The 21,633-nt window shown below is 44.9% G+C and overlaps 1 protein-coding gene and 1 non-coding gene across 2 annotated transcripts in view; one reads left to right on the top strand and one right to left on the bottom strand.

Moving 5' to 3' along the window:
- The window catches only part of LOC150038961 (protein-cysteine N-palmitoyltransferase HHAT-like), a 218,600-nt gene extending 197,295 nt beyond the window's left edge, over positions 1 to 21,305 (bottom strand). The window contains exons 1-3 of the mRNA XM_090328171.1: positions 21,218 to 21,305; positions 12,360 to 12,496; positions 2,497 to 2,564 (exon numbers count right to left, since the gene is read on the bottom strand). Coding sequence (XP_090184297.1) covers positions 2,497 to 2,564; positions 12,360 to 12,450 — 159 coding nt within the window. The 5' untranslated portion in view covers positions 12,451 to 12,496; positions 21,218 to 21,305. The remainder of the gene's footprint in view (positions 1 to 2,496; positions 2,565 to 12,359; positions 12,497 to 21,217) is intronic.
- On the top strand, positions 108 to 223 carry LOC150038962 (U5 spliceosomal RNA). The gene has a single exon (XR_016534580.1). It is a non-coding gene; the product is annotated as a U5 spliceosomal RNA (small nuclear RNA).
- Positions 21,306 to 21,633: the final 328 nt, after the last annotated feature.

Here is a 21,633-nt window from a genome sequence, read left to right as displayed (position 1 = left end):
AACACTTTACTGAGTAAATAGCTTTTGAAGCTTCACAGTGAAAAATACACCATTAGTGAACTAGGAGTTGTAGTTACTGGCATAAAGAATGACGCTGCCCCTGAAGCATACTCTGGTTTCTCTTCAGATCGCATAAATCTTTCGCCTTTTACTAAAGATTTCCGTGGAGAGGAACAGATCTGAGTTTTAAGAGAATTTTTTGAAGCCTTGCTTTAGCAAGGCTGTCTATGTGGTGATAAAGTAAGATGATAATGTCAAGTGTTTACTTACCAGCCTCAGAAGCCCAGCAGTACTGGGCTAGGTTCTATGCAGTTGGTATATAAACACTTTAGTTACCAATGTGAAACTTCCCAGCAGCTGCCTCCCAAGTGTCTTGTGATCTGACTTTTACCTTTAACTGCTGCCTCTAATTTCTTTATCAACTGTCATGTCATGACTTTAAGAGGTAATAACCTTTTTTAAAATGGTGACAGGCACCACTTTTAGGGAGCTGACAGAAGAAAATGTTGTTCCCCCCACCACCACTTGCCCAAGCCTCCCCTCAAATGTCAGCTCCACAATGAGGAATTCAGCTTGCTTGCTGTCCCCTTCTCTCTGAATCCAATCTGCCAGAGCACTTATATGGGGTCTGGGTGTTTATATGTCCATTTCACTCTACCTCCTGACAGTTCCTAACATTGAGGGTACCCACCCAAGGAACCCATACTTTACACTTCAAATGATGTGAGTTAACACATGAAAGATACCCATCAAAAATCTACACCCGAGCCATGGCTGTAATTTCCAAGAATCCTGATGTTGGTAATAAATATTTTAAAGTCAAGCTCTAGTGGCTCACACCTGTAATCCTAGCTCCTCAAGAGGTTGAGATCTGAAGATCAACGGTCTTTCAAAGCCAGCCCAGGCAGAAAAATATGAAAGACTCATCTCTAATGAGCCACCAAAAAGCCAGAATTGGAACTGTGGCTCAAGTTGGTGGAGTACCAGCATTAAACAAAACAAAACATGCTATGGAACAGTACCCAGGCCCTGAATTTAAACCTTGCACAAATAAGTAAATATTCTGCCAATGAAAAGGAGTAGTAATTCAGCACGGGATGGGTTAAATATTTTCTCAGACTGCAACATGCTTACAATAATGAAGTGAATCAATCTGAGCCAAGCTCCCAAACCTGCAGGGAGAACAACCCTAGGTGCAAAGTTCTCTTTGGCCTATGTTGCTTCACTTAATTAGATTCTGTTCCCATTCAATCTAGAAGAGTGGCTCTTCAGTGGGCAGAAATGAACCTTCCTACAACGCTTGCTGGAAAATCCTAAGACAGGAAACAGGAAGGAAGGGAGGGAGGGAGAGAGGGAAGGAAGGAAGGGAGGAAGGGAGGGAGGGAAGGAGGGAAGGAGGGAGGGAGGGTCAGTCAAGGATGCAAAGGGCTCATTCTTCAGAGAGCCATTATTAACATGAGGAGGTGCAGTCAGGCCCTGGTCCTTTCCCTGTTCTGAAGGAAGCCTTGCCTGGAGTCTTCACCTCCCAGATACAGCCCGCATCTCTTCTAGTGCAGACCCTGCCCCTCTCTGGAGCTCACTGGAGGCCAGCCCCCACCTCCTAGAAGGAAGGTCCCCACTGGCTCATCCCTCCTGTAACCATCAAAGTCGGCCTAGAGATTCCTCCATATACTCGCTCTCTCCGGCATGGCATTCAATAGAATCCCCACCTGCTCCCTTCCAGGCAAAGAAGATGAGCGTCTCCCAGCCCTGCTGGTGAGACTCCGACCTGAGCCTGCGGGAGGAGATAATACAAACTAAAATTATACAAATAACTTCATTGTAACAGAGGCCACCCCACGATCGAAGGAGTTGCTGGGACCTGGGTCTGGCTTGAGGGTCTTGCCGGGACTCCATGGGTGGAAATTTAATCTCTACTAAGAGGTATGAAGAGTTAGAAATTAATCCAACTATAGCACTTTAGAAGTCCTGTCTTGGGGAATCATTAGGACTGAATGAGGTCATTGCGGGACAGCTCCCAGCATGGAATCCCGGTGACTCCCCAAGAAGCGAAGCCAGGCAGAGGGGATGAACACCCACATGCACACTGTCCCTGTAATGCCATGCCCAGGCACCTTAGCACTCTACCAGCCGCAAGGCCAGCGTTACCTGAGGTCCACCAGCTTGCACCTCCACTACAGTGCCCACTAAAACACATGCTTTACAAAATACCTTCCCTATGGGGCTTTGTTCTGGTCATGAAAGATCTACTAACATATCTCCGTGTTATTTAGATCAAACTGTGTTGGCTTCACTTGTTCATTTTTTATTACCTGTCTGTCTCCTAGTAGACAGACAGAAAGACACACAGAGTAGAAGGAACACCTTATCCAACATAGCATACTGATGCTTCACAGCCAACTGTTGCTGGTCAATTCCAAACAACACCAAAGGGCAACAAAACAGGAAAGTCAGATTTGGAACATGAGAAACCTTTATCATTTATCTACTTTGTACCTTCTTTAATCCTCCAAAAAGAGCGTTGGTCTCCAGCTCAAATTCTTGGTCCAGTTCCTCTTCATGTTCTGACAAGAAAAACAAGCTGCATGAATCACAAGTCTAAACACAAGTGGACTGCTTAAATACAGAAGCACTCAAATCAGAGAAGCAGCCTGTGGAGGGAGAGCAGGCAGCAAACCCACTGCTTGGTTCCTTTCCGCTTCTCTTCGACATAAATCTTACTAACTTTTCAGTCAGGGACTAGCTTCGAACCTCCACCTCCAGATTTCAGCATCCTCAGTCACCAAGATTACAGGGGGAGCCACCAGCTTAGCTGTGAAACGTTTTACACAGACCATGGTCTGTGACTGCTTTTATATAATGGAATCAAATCATGAAGAAAAGTTTCTTGGTACACAATAGAACTGCCTTTCCTCTGCTTTTCTCTGCTGCACTGGAAATTGAACTCAGGGCCTGGCTCATGCCATGCAATTGCAACACCCCCAGGCCTACAACTGCTTTAAAACAAAGAAGACGACGCTTTCATCCAAAAGCATCGTAACACTGTGCAATGAAGCCTGGTGTGAGACACTAGGTATGAAGCAGGATAGGATGGCATGGTAAAGAAGATGCACACACTACGAGGAAGAAACTACAAGAGCGTGTACCTGACACAGGAAGTAATGAGTGATAGGGGGTTAGTTCTCAGCCATGGTACAGAGCGCGTGGTATAAAGACTGTACAGGATTAGACAAAGGAAAATCAATACCTGTCACCTCCGAAGCTAAGAGCTACCCAAGAAGGGAAAGCGGGGGAAGACAGTGTCATTAAAACATGATCACAAGATGATGCTGGCTTCAGAGCAGAACAGAGAGACAAACTGACACGCACCACATGTAAGCGGGCAGGGGGAAGGTTGCTCAGGAGACATCTCCACATCCAAGGAAACAGTCTGTAAACTAAGGCCAAGGTTCTTCAGTCCATTACCAGGAGGGAGAAACCCTCTCAGCCTCTTGTTATTCCAGAGTGAGAGCGTGTGTGCGTGTGTGTGTGTGTGTGTGTGTGTGTGTGTGTGTGTGTGCAGCAAAGCTGGCACTTGAAGCCCAGATTTCCTGAAGCTAGAAGACAGCTCCCCCTAGTGGGAAAAATGTGCCCCGCTGCCTCCTACAGCCTCCAGAGTTCAACCCAGGGTCCCAGGCAGAACCTAAGAACCCGGTATCCACGTCCTTTGTCTACTGGGGACAGCCTTCCTGTGCGCCTGAGGAAATCAGGATGAGATCCTGCTCGGCACTGTCCAGTAGAGATCCAATACACACATACTGATGACTTGCTCAGAGCAATGAAAAAAGCAGTGAAATACATTTTCTGTATTTTTTTTCACTGAAACGGCAATGGGGATCAAAATTTCAGTGAAAATAAATACAAGAAAATTTAGTTCAATTACTTTTTATTTCCTCATTGTCTTTATAGTCCCCCCCTTACTGATTCTTTGTAATACAAAGTGCATAGCATCTTTACTGTACATGTCCACTCAGGCCACACACATTTCATACGCTCATTCGTCCTGTGTGGAGAGTAGTCTCAATATTGGACAGCATAGTTCAAGACAAAAGCAAAAAACTAAATCCGCCACATTTTTAACAATGTTTGTATATGTGTCCATGTCAGCCCCGGGCTTGAACTCAGGGCTAGCATTCTATCACTGGAGTCACAGCTGCACTTTTGGCTGTGTGTGTGTGTGTGTGTGTGTGTGTGTGAAATGAAAATAAGAATCTCACAGACTTAGCTGGGCACAGTGGCTCACACCTATAATCCTAGCTACTCAGGAGGCTGAGATCTGAGAATCAAGATTCAAAGCCAGCCCAGGCACAAAAAGACCTAAGACTCTTATCTCTAATTAACCTCTAGAAAACTGGGAAGTGGGGCTGTGGCTCTAGAGTAGGGTGGTAGCCTTGAGCTGAATTGCTCAGGAATAGCGCCCAGGCCAAGTTCAAGCCCCATGACCCACAAAAAAAAAAAAAAATCTCACAGACTTTCTTGCCTAGGCTGGCTTCAAACCACAATCCTCATACCTCAGCCTCCTGAGTAGGTAAGATTACAAGTGTGAACCACCAGTGCCCAGCTTCCGTTCTGACAAGTCTCACGAATCATCTTTGCCTGATGTCTTGGCACGAATGCCATGGATACAACATAAATCTTCAATAGCAGTATACATAAATCCTTGGGACATTATTGCCCTTGAATTTAAATTGGATGAAAATTCATAGCCACAGAAATGAGTTAATACAACACAGATGCCGAGAACCCGCCATACAGCCCATCTTTCCAGAAAGAGTGACAGCCCTCACACCTTTCAGACCAGGCAGGGCGCCTGGCCCTACCTCTCCCATACCCTTCTTGCAGCACTGGAGCTTGCACCTTAGCACAAATATGGGCAAGCAGGAGACAACTGCAACTATACCAGCCTTCTGAGCCTGGAATCTTCTCGAGCCACACATGGAAGGCTGTGGGTTCCAGTCCCCAAATTTCAGCACTCAGCAAAACCACATGAGAGTGTAAAAATGAAGTGGTTTCCATTGATGAATCCTGATTTTTCGTCAGCAGCTCATTTTTACCCCATCCCAACCAAAAGACACAGCAGGTCCTTATCTCATCTTCTTAACAAGAAACTTGCATTTAATCACTGCCAATGATTAATAGTGGTAGATAAACCATTTAGTTAAAGCCTCTAACTACAACACTTTGATGGGAAATTAGCTCTGGGGTAGGGGGAGGGTATACAGACTAATAATAATCAAGAAACAGGATTCACACACACACACACACACACACACACATCCAATCACAGAATCAGTCTCATTTCCTATGCATTTGAAAGCCTCTCATCAACCCCAATTGACCCCCGAAGAACAGCACAATTCTATCTAGAAAGACCTTGAACACATTCACAGAGGTCCACTCTATAGTTCCTCCGTTAGAAATCCTTCTTAAAAAACACCCAGGAACAGTTACAACAGCACATGTACATTCCGCACCAAACACATGAACTAAGCATTCAACTTGGGAAGCCGAAATAATAAAGAAACAGAGCAAACCTAAGGAACAATAAGAGAAGAAATAATAAGATACAGACAGAAATCAATGAATTCAGGAACAAAAAGAAACAATTGAGAAATCTAACAAAGTCAAAGCTGAAAAGATTAATGAGATCACTGGCACAGTCGATCAAAGAAAGGAATAAGTAAAAGGGAGGGAGATGTGGAGAAACAGAACAAAGGAGGGAGAGGAGAGAAGAGAAAAAATAGAAGTAAAATATACAAAAAGCATGCAAGAGAAGTATATGAGCAGCAAAAGTGAAAAAAATTAAAGAGAGGGGGCTGGGCACAGTGTCACATGCTCATAATACTACATACTCAATAGGTAGATATCAGGAAGATTGTGGTTTGAAGTTAGCCTGGGCAAAAATAAATAAATAAATAAATTAGCGAGACTATCTCAAGCCAGGTATAGTGGTATACCTATAATCCCAGCTGTACAGGAGTTAGGGATGGGAGGATAATAGCCTGAAGCTGGCCCGGGGTAAATGCATGAAATTCTATCCGGAAAATATAACAATAAAGGGCTCTGGACATGGTTCAAGGGGTAGGGTGTCAGCCTAGCTAGCACAAGGCCCTGAGTTCAAACCCCTGTATTGACAGAAGAAAAATACATACACACACACACACACACACACACACACACGTGCACACACGCATAGAAAGATAACTAAATATAACCAAATGTAACTAAAGATAACTAAATATAAAGATAACTAAATATAATGACAAAGAAATTAAATGAGGACTTTGCGCCACAACATATTAACCAGGTTGAACAGCTACATGAAATGCATCGATTCCTAGAAAACTACAAACTGGCAAATGGGTACAAGAAGAAACTGAAGATTTTAATATGGATCAATAGGTAGTAAACTGATGCTCTCACAATGGTCTCTTACCTTTTCATTTCAAGCATTGCATTAAACTGATCAGGCCCTATTTTCAGGCAGAGATGTTCATTCTTTCTGAGTTTTTTCTGTAAAATACACCATATCTTTCCGTATGTTCAAGTAAGCAGAGACATGAGGACTTATTTTTTTTCATTTTTCATGTTATTCCTAGGGCCTGACAGGGCCTGGGTCCTATCCTTTATGTTTTTCTCTCAAGGCTGGCTCTCTACCACCTGAGCTCTCTACCTTCGTGTCTGGCTCTTTGCTAGAAAACTGGAGATAAAAATCTCCAAGTTTTTCCTGCCTAGGCTGGCTTTAGACTGTGATCCTCAGATCTGAGGCTCCGGAGTAGCTAGGATTATTGGGGTGAGCTCCCAGCATCCAGCTAAAGACATCTTCCTCCCTCTACTAAACCACACGCAGTAGTATCCAGCCTTCAGGAGCCATGGCTCTTCAATAGAGTAGCTCCTCAGCACAGCCGGCCAATCCCAGCACTCCAGCCCCACGCACATCCCGAGGGACAAAGGGATATCCTGTTCAATCCCTGCTGCAAATGTGTTGGTAGATCCCACCCAACAAAGAATCAGTCAGCTGTCCCTAATGGCCTGACAATTCTGCAACTGGGGATGGCACAAACAGTGGACAGGATGCCGCCCTGTGCCCAGGAAGAAAAGTCACGTAGATGGTTCATCAGAGGTACTGCATATAGCTGCACTGTAAGCTTCTAGTATGTTCTAGTCATAGCATTTGGCTCCGGTGTAAATGCCTGATGGAAGTTCACAGAAGAGACCATTTTCCCAGTGACCTGCTTCTTCAGTGTAGGTAAACAGCACTTTTTCTTGGAGGAAGTGAGACATAGATCCTAGCAGCTACACACTGCATGGGTGAAGCAGTGTTTGGCAAAGGGAGGAAATCCGGGCCTCCATGAGCTGAACTGGGGAAAGCATTAGAAGCAGCTATTTCCTGAGAGCCATCTGAGAAGCCCCTTGGCACTGACAATGGAAGGAAAATCATAGGAATTAAATAAAAATTTAAAAAAGGAGAAGAAGCAGCTTCAGGCTAAGGAATAGTCCATCCTTAGCCAAATACCACAAGAGCATCTGGGCCATCTGAGGAGCAGGAAAATCTGGGATTTTCCTCAGAGGGTCCTCCAGCCCTGCACTTACCACAATACTAGAAGAAATAAAAGTATTTTGCTCAGCAGAAAGAAACTTTTTTCCACTTAAAGTTTAATAGTAAAATAGACAAAAGAGTTTTGTCTTTAAAGCAAGCTGTTAAGAAAATACCATTAACTATGAGTAAGAGAATGGAAAGACATGTGAAGACTAGAGTCTGACAGACCTGGATTAGCCTTCCACTTCACTGCTTTATTCCGTGAGTGACCTTGGACAGGATATATTTTTCAGCCTCAGTGTCTGCATCTGGGTAAAGAAATATGACATCTGCCAAATCCTGCTGCCTTGTACCTGGAATCCCAGCTACTCAAGAGGCCAACATATGAGGATACAATTCCAATCGAGCCTAGGGACACTCTTATCTCCAATTAACCAGCAAAAAGTCATAAGCACAGGGCCTGGGAGTTTGGCCTAGCGGTTAAAGTGCTTGCCTAGCATGCACAAAGACCCGGGTTCGATTCCTCGGTATCCCACATACACAACCAAGCCGGAAGTGGCAGAGACGAGACACAACCAAACCGGAAAAGTGGCAGAGACAAGACTGCGACGGCGACAGAGAGCGAAAGAAGCGAGCTGAGCTGAAGTGAACAGAGCCCAACCGAGTGGTGGCCGGAGCGAGCAGGGCCGGAGCGTGCGGGAGCGAGCCGAGCCAGAGCCAGCGAGGCCAGAGCGAGCAGGGCCGGAGAGAGCGGGGCCAGAAAGAGAAAGGGGCCAAAAAAAAAAAAAAAAAAAAAAAGTCATAAGCAGAGGTGTCATTCAAGTGGTAGAGCATCAGTCTTAAGACCAAAAAAGCCAAGCAAAAACACCAGGCCCAATACCACACACACACACACACACACACAAGTATGACATCATGTGCAGAGAGACTTCAAATCTGGCATCATCGATGCCTTCTCTTCCTATAAATGCATATGGCTCAGTCTAAAAAGGAGGGCAGATTTGCCTCCCTTTCTCTACTGGTCCTGTCATCTGCTTTGACTAATAAATAAAGCTGAAGTAACCCAGGAAAGCACCTCCCCAGCCTGGGCTTTGAGTGATTCCCTAAGCTTTCAGGGCCCTTGCAATATTGCTTCTTGGAAGGAGTCTGAGCCATGTGGAGATGGCACTTTAGAGAGAACCACACTTCTCACAGCCTCCAGTGCAGCTCTCAGCGCAGCCAGCACCAAGTGCCAACCATGCAAGTGAACCATCTTGGCTGTTTGGTTCCATCCTATCACCAGAGAAGTGCAACCCCAACTGACAACTCAGGAAGCAGAACTGCCAGCTGAGCAGAGTCCAGGTATGTGAACAGCAAAACACCACAGAGCGAAGCCCATTCACACAATGTACCAGCAGCAGGCTGAAGAAGAAAAATGATCAACCAATGCAAAATGAGCATTTGATACAACCCAACACCCATTTGGATGGTGACTTTTATGTGTCAACCTGACTGAGTTATAGGGTGCCCAGATGAAGCTCTATTTCTGGTGTATCTATGAAGGGATTTAGAGGCAATTAGCTAGCACTGGAATCAGCAGATGGAGCAAGGTGGATTGCTCTTTCCAATGTGGGAAGACTTTGTCCAATCTTTTGAAGAGCTCAGTGGAACATATGGTAGAGAGAAGAATGAGCTCCTTGTTTTTCAGCCTCATAACTTGAACGGGATCATCTCATTCCATCTTCCCCTCCTCACCCTAAGACTTACACAAGCAGATACCCGACTTCAGACTTTCAGACCTTCAGACTCAGACTGAATTATATCAGTATCATTCCTGGGCAGTCCTAGCCTCATAATTGTATCAACCCAAATTTCTTTCTTTCCTATCCACCTGTCTATTTCTTGTCAGTCATGGGGCTTGAACTCAAGGCCTGGGCATTGTCACTGACCCTCTTTGTGCTCAAGGCTAGCACAGTGCCACTTCCACTTTTTTCTAAATAGTTTATTGGCAATAAGGGTCTCACAGACTTTTCTGACCAGGCTCCTATGAAATATGACCTCAAATCTCAGCCTGCTTAGTAACCACCAGCTCTCAACCTTAACAACGGATTTTAGACACAACACAAAAGGCATACTCTATGAAGTAAAGATTTAATAATCTACTTGTCATTAAAATGTAAAGCATTGCCAATCCAGGTGGCTCATGCCTATAATTCTAGCTACTCAGGAGGCTGAGATCTGAGGATCAGGTTCAAAGACAGCCTGGGAACTATGAGACCATGAGACTCTTATCTCCAGTTAATCACTAGAAAACCAAAAGTGGGGCTGCGGCTCAAGGGGTAGGGCAGTAGTCTTGAGCTAAAGAACTCAGGGTCAGAGCCCAGGCCCAGATTTCAAGCCCCATGACCAACAAAAAAAATTAAATAAATAAATAATCAGAAAAAAAAAAAACAGAGCTGAAAGTGTAGTTCAAGTGATGAAATACAAGCTGAGAAAGCATAAGGTCTAAGTTCAAATCCCAGCACCGAAAAAATAAATCATTGTCAAAAAATATAAATGCAAGCCACCAACTAGGGAAAAAAAACACTTGCAGAAGATATATCTGAAGCTATAATCCCAGTTATTGAGAAGATTGAGATCTGAGGATCAAAGTTCTAAGCCAGCTCAGGCCAAAAAAAAAGTCTGTGAGACTCTTACTTCCAAATAAGCAGCAGATATGGAAGCAAGAGACTCTCTTTTTCTTTCTTTCTTTTTAAAAAAGATTTTAGTGGGGCCGGGAGTTTGGCCTAGTGGTTAAAGTGCTTGCCTAGCATGCATGAAGACCCGGGTTCGATTCCTTGGTACCACATACATAGAAAAAAAGCCGGAGGTGGTGCTGAGGCTCAAGTGGTAGAGCTTAAAGATTTTAGTTTTTGATGATTCTATCTTCTTTACACTATGTACGATATGTTCAAGTGTACATCTTTGGAAGGATTGGGAGACAGTACAGACTTGAGGGGAAAAGGGTGGAAAAGTGCAGCAGTGGAGTTCCCTGGACACTGATGAAAGTGAACTCTGTAACTCCTGGGTAGACATGGGAGGGAGGGACTGGGAAAGAGCAAGGGAACAGAAGACAATGCACAAAAGAAAATACACTCATTACCTGACTCATGTCATTGTAATCTCTCTGTACATCACCTCTATAACAAGAAGAAGGTAAATTAATAATACATTTTTAAAGCCACAAGTGGAGGCGGTGGTAGAACATCAGCTTTGAGGTAAAAAGACTATGCCAGAGAATGAAGCCCTGAGCTAAGGCCCCAGTATTGGCATGCAAGTGTAAGCAGAGGTCCCCCCACACCCATACTATATCTGATAAAAGACTGTTATTCAAAATATAGGGAGAACACTTAAACCTAGACAATAATAAAATGAATCACTCCATTAAAGAAAATGATCTAAACAAAAACAAAATGACATCTAAACAAAAAAGATACATAAACAAACATATCAATGCTTCACATCCTATGTCATTAGAGAAAAGAATTTTCATTATGGAGAATGAAGAAGATAGCACACTACACCTATTGCAGAAGCCCTTAATCAGAACTGACAATACCCATAAGGATATGAGCAGGATAAGGACAAGGATAAGAAGGACTGATAAGGATGTGGAGCAATTTGAATTCTTACCCTTTGTGGGTGGAAATGTAGACATGGCACTGCCATGCTGTTCAGACAGTTCGATGGTTTCACATAAAACTAAGCTCTCTTACCTTATGATCAAGCAACTACATCCCTTAGTATTTACCCAAATTCATTGAAAATGAACCTGATCACAAAGGTTGGTAGCTTCTGTATTTAACCATGGCCAATAGTTAGAAGCACCTGAGATGTCATTCAACAGGTGAATGCGAAATTAACAATAGTCTATCCAGATAACAAACTAGAACTCAGAAATGAACTCTCATACTATGATAAAAATGCAATTTAAAAAATTGAGGCAGGGCCGGGAGTTTGGCCTAGTGGTAGAGTGCTTGCCTAGCATGCTCGGAGACCTGGGTTCAATTCCTCGGTACCACATGCATAGAAAAAAACTGGAAGTGGTGCTGAGGCTCAAGTGGTAGAGCTCTAGCCTTGAGAAAGTCCAAGGACAGGGCTCAGGCCCTGAGCTCAAGCCCAGGACTGGAAAAAAAAAATTGAGGAGCCTTAAGTGCCTATTTCTAAATGAAAGAAGACAGATATTACATTATTTCCACTGTGTGATTCCAGAAAAAGACACAGTCTGGAGGCAGATGGGTAGAAGTTGTGGTTGTCGGGATAACACTTTCAGGTTGCCTCCATATGCCTGGGTCAGGCCTGAAGAGAATGGATGAAAGAGAAATACCAGAGTTTGCTTTCAATTTGGAATACAAAATATTCTTCTGTGGTCTTCCCAACAGCCACAAAATCCAATACCCTCTAGTGCTGGTGAGGGCAGAGAACATAGTTCTGTGGCACCTTAGATGCCCAAAATGTGGGAGGCACTGCTTTCATCTATGAGAATATGCACACATGCATGTAATGTGCACACGCGTGCATGTGCACACACGCGCACACACACACACACACACACACACACAGGCAGTAATTGTTATGGAAAACGAGCATTGAGGCAGAAAATAAACTGAACTCAGGTCACTGATTCAAACTCCCCAATGATGCAGAGGAAGCCAAGCAGATCCAAGTCCCGCTGGCCCTCCGGACCACTTTCCACCTCTGGTCACACTCTGTTCATTTCCTTCTTGGACAGGGAGGAGATCAGAACAGCTGAGATTCTTACCTCTGGACACTTTGTAAACTTCATAAAAAGAACAGAAGTGGAAGCCCAGTGAAGCAAGCAGGTAAAGTGACAGCTCCCAGCGGGGCAGCATCGCTCCTTGCCTTCCTGGTCCCCCCCAGTGCCCACGTCAGCTGTGCCTAGGATGAGAAGAGAACACAAAACATGACACCACACATGTGACACTACAGAAAAGCCTCTTAGCATCACTGAGTTCACAGTCATCCCTGGGGCAATCTTTGTTGTCCAAGATGACACAGATAGAACCCGGTGAACTTCCTTCCCCCTCCTTCCAACACACACACACACACACACACACACACACACAATTTCTTCTCCTGGGAGTGTCCATGGCCTTCCATCAAAGTCTACATCAGAAACATGACACACCCATCTCTGCTTGTGGAACAAAACTTTAGAGAGAAGGGACCTTGATTTAAGCCCCCAGCACGAAGAAATTGCCTGGAAGATAGCAAGAAGACATGCCCAGGTATGTTATGGCCTACAGCCTTCCACATAGCTGGGAAGGCAGGCATGTGCCATTGCACCCAGCTACTGAGTGAGAGGAGGTCTCTTGAACTTTTCTGCCCTGGCTGGCCTTCAATTACAATCCTTCCTATCTCAGCCTTGCAATCTAGCTCAAATCACAGATTGGATCACCAGGACCTGGTCAGATTCCTTTTACCATCTCTATCTCTTTCCTCTTCCCATACCCAGCCCAAGGTCACACTGACAGCACATAAACTGTCGGGGGAGGGGTACTTAACAGCCTTCTGCCTAGTAACTCTTCCCTATGCCTCTCTTCTTAGACAGTGGTATCACATCTGCACATAAATCACCTCCACACAATGACATCAACACACAGACACCACACATCTTCTTAACAGATCTTCTTACACCTCTTTTTCCAAATCTTGTCCCCATTTCCCAAGAAAAATCACTCCCCATCCACCCACACTGGCTTTTTTCCTGTGCATTTCAGCCATGTACCCAAAGAGCAAATTAGAGTAGGTAAGTGTCTTAAAGGACTTCATGATCCCCACAGTACCAAAAAAAAAGAAAAACTAATACATTTAAAAATGTAACTAGAAATTTTTTAAAAATCAAAAACCTTCAAAAAGTTCCAATTCTATTTGTCTTTCTCTGCACAAGCCTGGTTTTGGTGTTGTTGCTGTTACTATTGTTGTTTAGTTTTGCCACTAGAGCCACAGCACCACTGAATAGTTTATTGGCCATAAGGGTCTTACTAACTTTTCTGCCCAGGATGACTTTGAACTGCAATCCTCAGATTTCAGTTTCCTGGGTAGGTAGGCTTACAGGTATGAGCCAACAGCACCCAACTAAGCCTAAGCCTGAATCCCTGTGATTATGTTGCAGTCAGGGTTAAGAAAAAGCCATTTCCATAGGGAACATTCCTCTGAATTTTCCACATGGACACTTACAAGAGGGAGGAAGAAGCCCAGGGCCAGTAGCTCATTCCTGTAACCTAATTCAGAAAGCTGAGATCTGAGAATTGAGGTTCAAAGACAGGCCAGGCAGGAAAGCCCCACAACACCCTTGTCTTCAATTAACGGCCAGGAAACCAGAAGTAGAGCTGTGGCTCAAAGCAGTAAGAGCACTAACCTTGAGCAAAAAAGCTAGGGACACTGCTTAGGCCCTGAGTTCAAGCCCTATGGCTGACCAAAAATAAGAGAAAGACAGAGAAGAAGAGGGAGGAAGGTGGGTCAGAAACAGAGAGGAGTGTACTTGGGAAATGGAGAAATCACCAAGGATTGTAAGAGGAATCCAGAAACTGGGAAAGGAAATAATAGAAATATTTCTTCCCAGAAGTTCCAGAAGGAATGAGCCTTGCAAATCCACCTTGGACTTCTGATCTCAGGAATCCATAGAGCAGTGCTTCTGGGACTCCCAAGGACACACATGAACAGCTGTGCATACCCAACTCCTTTAGATAAAAAAAAAAAAAAGTACATGATCGATATGTAGCCTACATATATCTTCCCATATACTTTAAATACCAGATACATTGCAGGTAGCTTTTGTACTGCATTATTTAGGCAATAATGACAGGGCAGGGGAGGGAAAGCCCACGCGATTTTTGTTTCCAATCGTTTTCAGTCCACAGTTGGATTGCATCCCACGTAAATGGACAGCCAGCCCCCTGTGACAAGCCATTAAATGTGAACTGATTTTATTTTTTTGGGGGGGGGAGGCTGGTCATGGGGCTTGAACTCTGGGCCTGTGCGCTGTCCCTGAGCTCTTCAGCTTAAGGCTACTGCCCCAACCCTGGAGCTACAGCGTCACTTCCAGTTTTCTAGTAGTTAACTGGTTAGTTGCCTAGGCTGGCTTTGAACACAATCCTAAGATCTCAGCCTCCAGAGTAGCTAGGGTTACAGGCATAAGCGACCATGCCCAGCAATTGGACTGATTTCTTATAGATGCAACAGAAAACTAATGTCAGCCTTATTTTTTAGCCCAGGGCCTAATGGGAGCAAAGCACCCAACTAAAAGGACTTATCGGAAACAGATTGCATTTTAATCCAATTGTTATAAACTTCAAACACTCAAATTGGAATAAAATTAAATCTAAAAGCAAAATGTCATGCCCAGCGTTCACGTTAGCATTTCAGCTCCATGCCTACACCACTATCAAGCTCACAAACATGACGCTAAGTCTTTTTATATGAACTGCTGCAAACAGAGTGTTTTATAAACCCTTTCTCCAACAAAACTACAAATCAGATCTGACATTCTTTCTCCTTAAAAATTCTTAACTTCTGTTAAAGTCATGTTAGTCACCAGAATCTTAACCCCAAATTTGGGGGGGGGGGAAGAGGGAACTTAAATAAACTTTTTTTTCTGATAGCATAATATTTAAGTAAAAATTTTATTAAGTATAATCAAGAGAAAACAAATTAAGGTTTTTAAGAAGGGGAATCACCCAAGTAATTATCACAAAAGAACCTCAGAAACCTCTTCCCTTCTCTCCTACTCATAATGAACCCAAAGTAGCCACCCTTATGTATTTACTTCTGCCCGGTTTTAGATTTTCAATGGATGTAATCTAATCATAAAGCACTTACATTTAATGGTGTTGTTTGTGCCCAGTTTTCCAAGTCTAAGACTGGACCACGTGCCTCTGGGAATGAATGATCTGTTCATCTTTGGTAGCACAGAGTCTCTCATTGTATAAACAAGTTGTTTTTGAGTTTACCCATGCTATTCCCAATGAACACGTGAACTGTTTCTAGCTAGGAGTCAGTACGAACCCCAGTGTTCAGAATATTCTTTGATGTGACTTGGCAGCACACGTGTGTCGATGAATGGAACAGCTGGGTCACAGGAGATATGTTTGGTTAGCTTTAGCAAAAGATACTGCAAGGCAGAATTCCTAGCAATTGTGCTAATTTGCAGACCTTCTAGAAATGTGCAAGCATTCCACTTTATCCAAACCCAAACTAGTACTTACACTGACCGTCTCTTTCATCTCAGCCCCTCTGGTAAGAGTATATGATACCTCATTGTAACTCCCTAATTCCAGGTGGGGTTTGACTATGTTTTGTGGAAATTTGGAGATCTTTGATGAAGTCACGTTTACCTTTTTTTTTTTTTTTTTTTGTGGGTCGTAGGGCGTGAACTCTGGGCCTGGACACTGTCCCTGAGCACTTTAACTCAAGGCTACCACCCTACCCCTGGGCCTGGGCGTTATCTGTGAACTCTTCAGGTCAAGGCTACCGCCCTACCCTTGAGCCAGGCTCCGTTTCCCATTTTCTAGAGGTTAACTGGAGATAAGAGTCTCTGGTCCTTTTGTGCCCAGGCTGACTTTGAACCTAGATCCTCAGATCCCAGCCTCCTGAGTAGCTGGGATTACAGGCATGAGCCACCTCACTGGCTCACTTCCCCATTTTCTACAGAGCTGCTCACTTTTTCTGGTTTAAGGAGACTCTTAAAGGCCAGCCATGGGTTCTTCATTTCAACACAGGGATTATAAAACTTCCCATTCTGTAACTTGCCTTATCTTTATGTAATCTTTAGGTGGACATAAGCTCACACCTGTATATTCCTTTACAAGTAGTACTTTGGGCATCCTTAACATCATAAAGATAATTTACTTTGCTTTCTTCTAGAAGTTGTTTTGCCTTTCATATATAAGTGCATGGTGAATTATGATTTGTTTTTGCATGTGGGATGAGGTAAATAACCAATATTCATATTGACCACATGGATTTCCAGTTGACCTCATGTCATCTGCTAAAAAAGGCTATCCTTTCTTACCACATTGCAGCATCACTACAGTCACAAACCAAGAGTCCACCTCTGTTATAATCCTGTTCATGGATTCTCTACTCAGTCCCAAGCCTCAAACCTCATGACAATAAATACTGCATAACTTTATACTGTTCTAGTCATCGAAGTCCCCCAATTTGCTTTCTTTAGGCTATACAGAACTTTCCCAAATAAATTTCAAAATCACGCTTCTTTTTGGTGGTGGCAGCAATGGGGTTTGAAGTTGGTGCCTTACAACTTTACTCCTTGAACCACTCTCCCAGCCCTGTTTTCCTTTAGTCATTTTTTTCAGGCTGGGGCTTTAGATTTAACCCAGAGCCAGCCTCAGACTGTGATTACCCTACCTATGCCTCGCCTGCAGATGGGATGACAGGTGCACACCTGCCTGGGTTATGGATTGAGATGGAGCCTTGCCAACCTTTGCCCAGGTTGACTTCAATGACCCTCCCGACCTCTGCTTTCCAAGCAACTGGGATTACAGGTGTGAGCCACCACATCCAGCCACAACTTCTGTTTTGTCATGCACTCAATCAACAGATTTGTTTGCAAAGCAATGTAAATCCTCCATCATCATGAATAAGCACTGAGTTCTATCAAATATTTTCTCTCCTTTAATCTTTGTGAAGGGTTAATTGCACTTATTGGTTTTCTAATGTTTAACCAAGTTTACCTTTCTGGAAAAAATCCAAGTTGGTCATGTTTTATTGCCCTTTTTATAGGTTGCTAGATTTGATTTACCAAATATTGTTTTAAGACATTTATATCTTTTTTTCCCCTGGTACTGGGGTTTGAACTCAGGTCCTGTGCACTGTCACTGAGCTTCTTTTGCTCAAGGCTTAACTCTACCACTTAAGCCATAGCTCTACTTTCTGTTCTTTGTTGATTAATTGGGGATAAGAGTCTCACTGGCTTACCTGCCCGGAATGGCTTTGAACTATTATTCTCATATTTTAGCCTCCTGCATAGCTATGATTTAAAGTGCAAGCTTCTGGCATATCTTTTTATGAGCATTTGGCTCAAATATATGCATATATTTGGCAAATATAGTAATATCCTTATAAAGCTTCAGTAACAAGGGATAGCAGCCTCATAAAGGCAACTTTTCATTTTTTTTAATGTTTGGAAATTATCAGTAGTGAAATCATTTAGCCTAGGGTTTTTCTTTCTAATAAAAAGATTTTGTTGTTTTTCTTTTTCTTTTCTTTCTTTCTTTTTTTTTTTGTTGTTGTTGTTTATTGGTCATGGGACTTGGACTCTGAGCCTGGGCACTGTTCCTAGAGCTCTTCAGCTCAAGACTAGTGCTCTACCACTTGGGTCACAGCACCAGTTGCGGTTTTCTGGTGGTTAATTGGAGATACGCATCTCAGGGGCTTTCTTGACGGGGCTCAGATCTCAGCCTCCTGAGTAACTAGGATTACAGGGGTGAGCCACCAGCACCTGGCTTTGTTGTTTTTCATTGTTGTCAATTTCTTGATTTTCTAGTTCTGATTTTCTAATTCTCATATTGTCCAACTTCTTATTTGAAAAATTTGCCTATTTCATTTGAATTTTCACATACACCACTATAAAATGGCCCATAGTGACATCATAAGATCTGTTAAAAATCAGGGGGCATATAGTGATTCATTCCCCTCTCCCCCGTACACTAGTAATACCAAACGTCTCTAAGATACGGTCACATCTCCAAAGAAGAGTGCTGGGAGACACCCCATGTCAGGTCCAGTGCACAAGAATATTCTCCAATATATTACCCAAAGAAGCAGAGCAAACATCTACATAAACAACCCAGCAAGTCTCTCTCACTTTCATCACTAAACACAATTGGGAACTCCAGCAAAAGGAGACACCCCGCCCCACCAATGGCTGAAGAAAGTGGCTAGCAAGAAGAAAAACAACCCCCAATGCCATTGTAACCAAGAAACCCCAGCCTTCCACCCCCTAAGATGCCACTGGTAGAATTCGGGGTGGGGGGGGACATGAGCTCAGACATTATTTTTTCATCTGTCTTTATTTTCATCTCTAACTGAAAATGAATATCTCAACGGATTATTAATGTGGACAATCAACTGCAGCGTGAGCAGCTCTGGTGATTCTGTCATCAGTAAAAACCGCAGATGCCTTCATATCATCGCAAAATATCTGCACAGGCTCCAGCATTCAGCAATGACAGAAGTTCATTGCCTTGGCGTGGAATTTTGCTTCTTACTGCATTAAGCAGCATATCATACTCACAAAATTGAAGGACTTTAATACTACTTTAATAACATTGCTCCAATATACACCTTTTTTTTCTTTTTGCCATAATGGGGATCAAATCCAATCTCAAGAACACTAGATAAATGTTCACTGGGCCACTGGCGGCTCATGCCTGTAATCCTAACTACTCAGGAAGCTGAGATCTAAAGATCACGTGTTCAAAGCCAGCCTGGGCAAGAAAAGTCCGTAAGACCCTCATCTCCAATTAACCAACAAACAACTGGAAGTGATGCCATGACTCAAAGTGTTAAGAGCATTAGCGTTGAGCAAAAGAACTCATGGACAGTGCCCAAGCCCTGAGTTCAAGCTCCACAGCCAACTGAAAAAAAAAAGTTCTACTACTGAGCTACATCTACAGCCCATTTTTACACTTCCCCTTAAAACACTGACTCCAAAGAAGTCCATGGATACATACACACACACAGAGTTAAGAATCCTTATAAAGAACCTTAATCTCTCCTCACCCAAGGCAGGGAAGTCCAATGCACCATTTAAGGAGCCCTTCCTCTGCAGCCAGGCCTGGAGGGGCAGCAGGAGATCACAGATCACAGCACACAGGCGGGGAAAGCAAAGGCCCATAGCACAGGATAGCATTCACAGAGTTCATCTTCCCACACACAAACCCCACTGCTTCACCAGGACCCAGGCATTCACCCTAGCCCAGTCCAGCCCCGATACTGCTAAGGAAAGGAGTACAGTAAAGACCAGATAACACTCACACTCACCCAAAGAGAGATTTTAAACCCAGTCCTGCACATAGGAGTCTGCAGGCTGGTTACTTCCTACAAGCCTTTCTTCACTAACCTGTGACAAGAAATAATCCCATCTATCTTCCCCACTTCCGGTCAGGTTTAGAAAGGACATATCTGGAGCTGGGAGTGTGGCCTAGTGGTAGAGTGAGTGCGATATACCAGGTAACAAAGTAAGATCCAGTAACAATGTGAGATTAGTCAAAGGGCAACAAAAGAGAAGAGAAATAACATAGTACATTAAGAACTACAATCATACAAGATAAACCTCTTGTTTCCATACCCTAGAGATCCCATCATTTAGTCTCATCTTATATGACCTTATGCACCTAGGTTTTGCACTATTGTAATCCTCTGCTAGGAAAGTCCTAGATGTGTACTAATTATTACAAATGAAGGAAACCACTGAGCCTATGTTCCTTTGGAAGGGCCAGAACTTTAGTACACCACATCTGATCACACTAGGACCTACCCATGAAAAGTGGGGGGAGAATAATCCATATAAGATGGAACCTGAAGAATCAAAGGGAAACTTGGGTATGGCAGTGTACACCTGTAATACCAGCTACTCAAGGCTCCAACTTTAAGGATCCCTACAGTAGCCATACTATACTATCAGCTACTCGGATTGTGGTTGGAGGGCACCTGCCATGGCCTTACTTATTTCAGCAAATCAGCCAAGTGTGATGGCCGGAGCCTGTCATCCTGGTCCTATGGAAGTTAGATAAGTAGAAAGAGTGCACAACAATCTAGACGAGAGCCTATGCACAGTAAATAACTAAAGCTAAACAAAAGACTGGGAGCATGGCCTAAGTGGTCACCCAAGCAAATTCAAGGCTCTCGGCTCAAAATTTAATACTAGAAGCTCTTCAAAGTTCAGTAGGAAACAGAACATCTCTCCATTGGAACTTTCCCTCTCCTCTGTTGGTCCTCATGGCACTCAATGGCCCAGAAGCAGGGGCTTGGCTCTGAGAATGAATGAATGAATGAATGAATGAGAAGTGCAACGCATTCTCAGTACGCATCACCACGCTAAAGCAAACCACCGAGGGCGTTCATCTCCAGGTGAACCCCAGCCAAGGTGCCTGGAGGCCATGGCGGTGTCCTGGGGTCAACGGAGGATTGCACTCAGACCAGAAAAGGGAAACTGAGTCCACAGAGCAGCGAGCAAGAGAAAGCCCTTCGCAGCGGGTCCCCGGAGTCGCCATGGCTAGGCCTGGCCCCGGGCCCCGCCAGCAGGCCATGCTCGCCATCCCGCGCGGCGGGGCCGGAACCCGGGGGGAGGGCCGGGGGGACCCGGGCCGGTGCCGGGGCCCGGGAGGGGGGCGCGGGCGGGGCCGGAGGCCGGGCGCGCGCGCGCCCGCGGGCTCTGCCGCCTTTGTATCCCGGCGGGCTCGCGCACTGGCCGGCCCCGCCCCCGGGCGCGCCCCCGGGGCCTGGAGCGGGGAGCGCAAAGCCGCGAGGCTTTCCCCGGGTTGACTGGCTCTTTTCCAACCGAGAGAAGCGGAGCAGAGACGCGCGCGCGCCAGGCCTCCCCCGGGACCCCGACCACGGCCACCAGCTACCAACCTCCGGGCCGTCCCGGGCGGCGCCACGACGCCCCAGCACCCCCTCGGCCCGCACTTCCGAGTCCTCCGGCGCGGGCCGGCCAGTCGCCGCCCTGAGGAGGGGCCCCACGCGCGCGCCCCCGCCGCCGCGCGCGCCCCCGCCGCCGGGCCCGCGCCCTCCCGCCCCCACCCTGCGTGCACTCCGGTCCTGCCCCGGGCATTCGGGATTTGCAGGCCCAGGCGGCTTGGTGGCGAGCTTGCTGGGTGTACTGAGCCCCCTGGGAACCCTCCTGTCCCTCCTGTTGTCTAGCCAGCAGGCAGCCTCCCTCTCCAGTTCCAGTGGCTAACTTCGTGAATGGGAAAACCACCTGCAGAGCCACTGGCGCTTACGGTGGCACGGGGGAGTGAAGGTCTGGAAGGTGCGGTGGGGCGGGCCGT

This window comes from Megascapheus bottae, unplaced genomic scaffold, assembly GCF_031878675.1.
Source record: "Megascapheus bottae isolate mThoBot1 unplaced genomic scaffold, mThoBot2.hap1 H_1, whole genome shotgun sequence".
NCBI lineage: Eukaryota > Metazoa > Chordata > Mammalia > Rodentia > Geomyidae > Megascapheus > Megascapheus bottae.
This window is presented reverse-complemented; position numbering and strand designations above follow the sequence as displayed.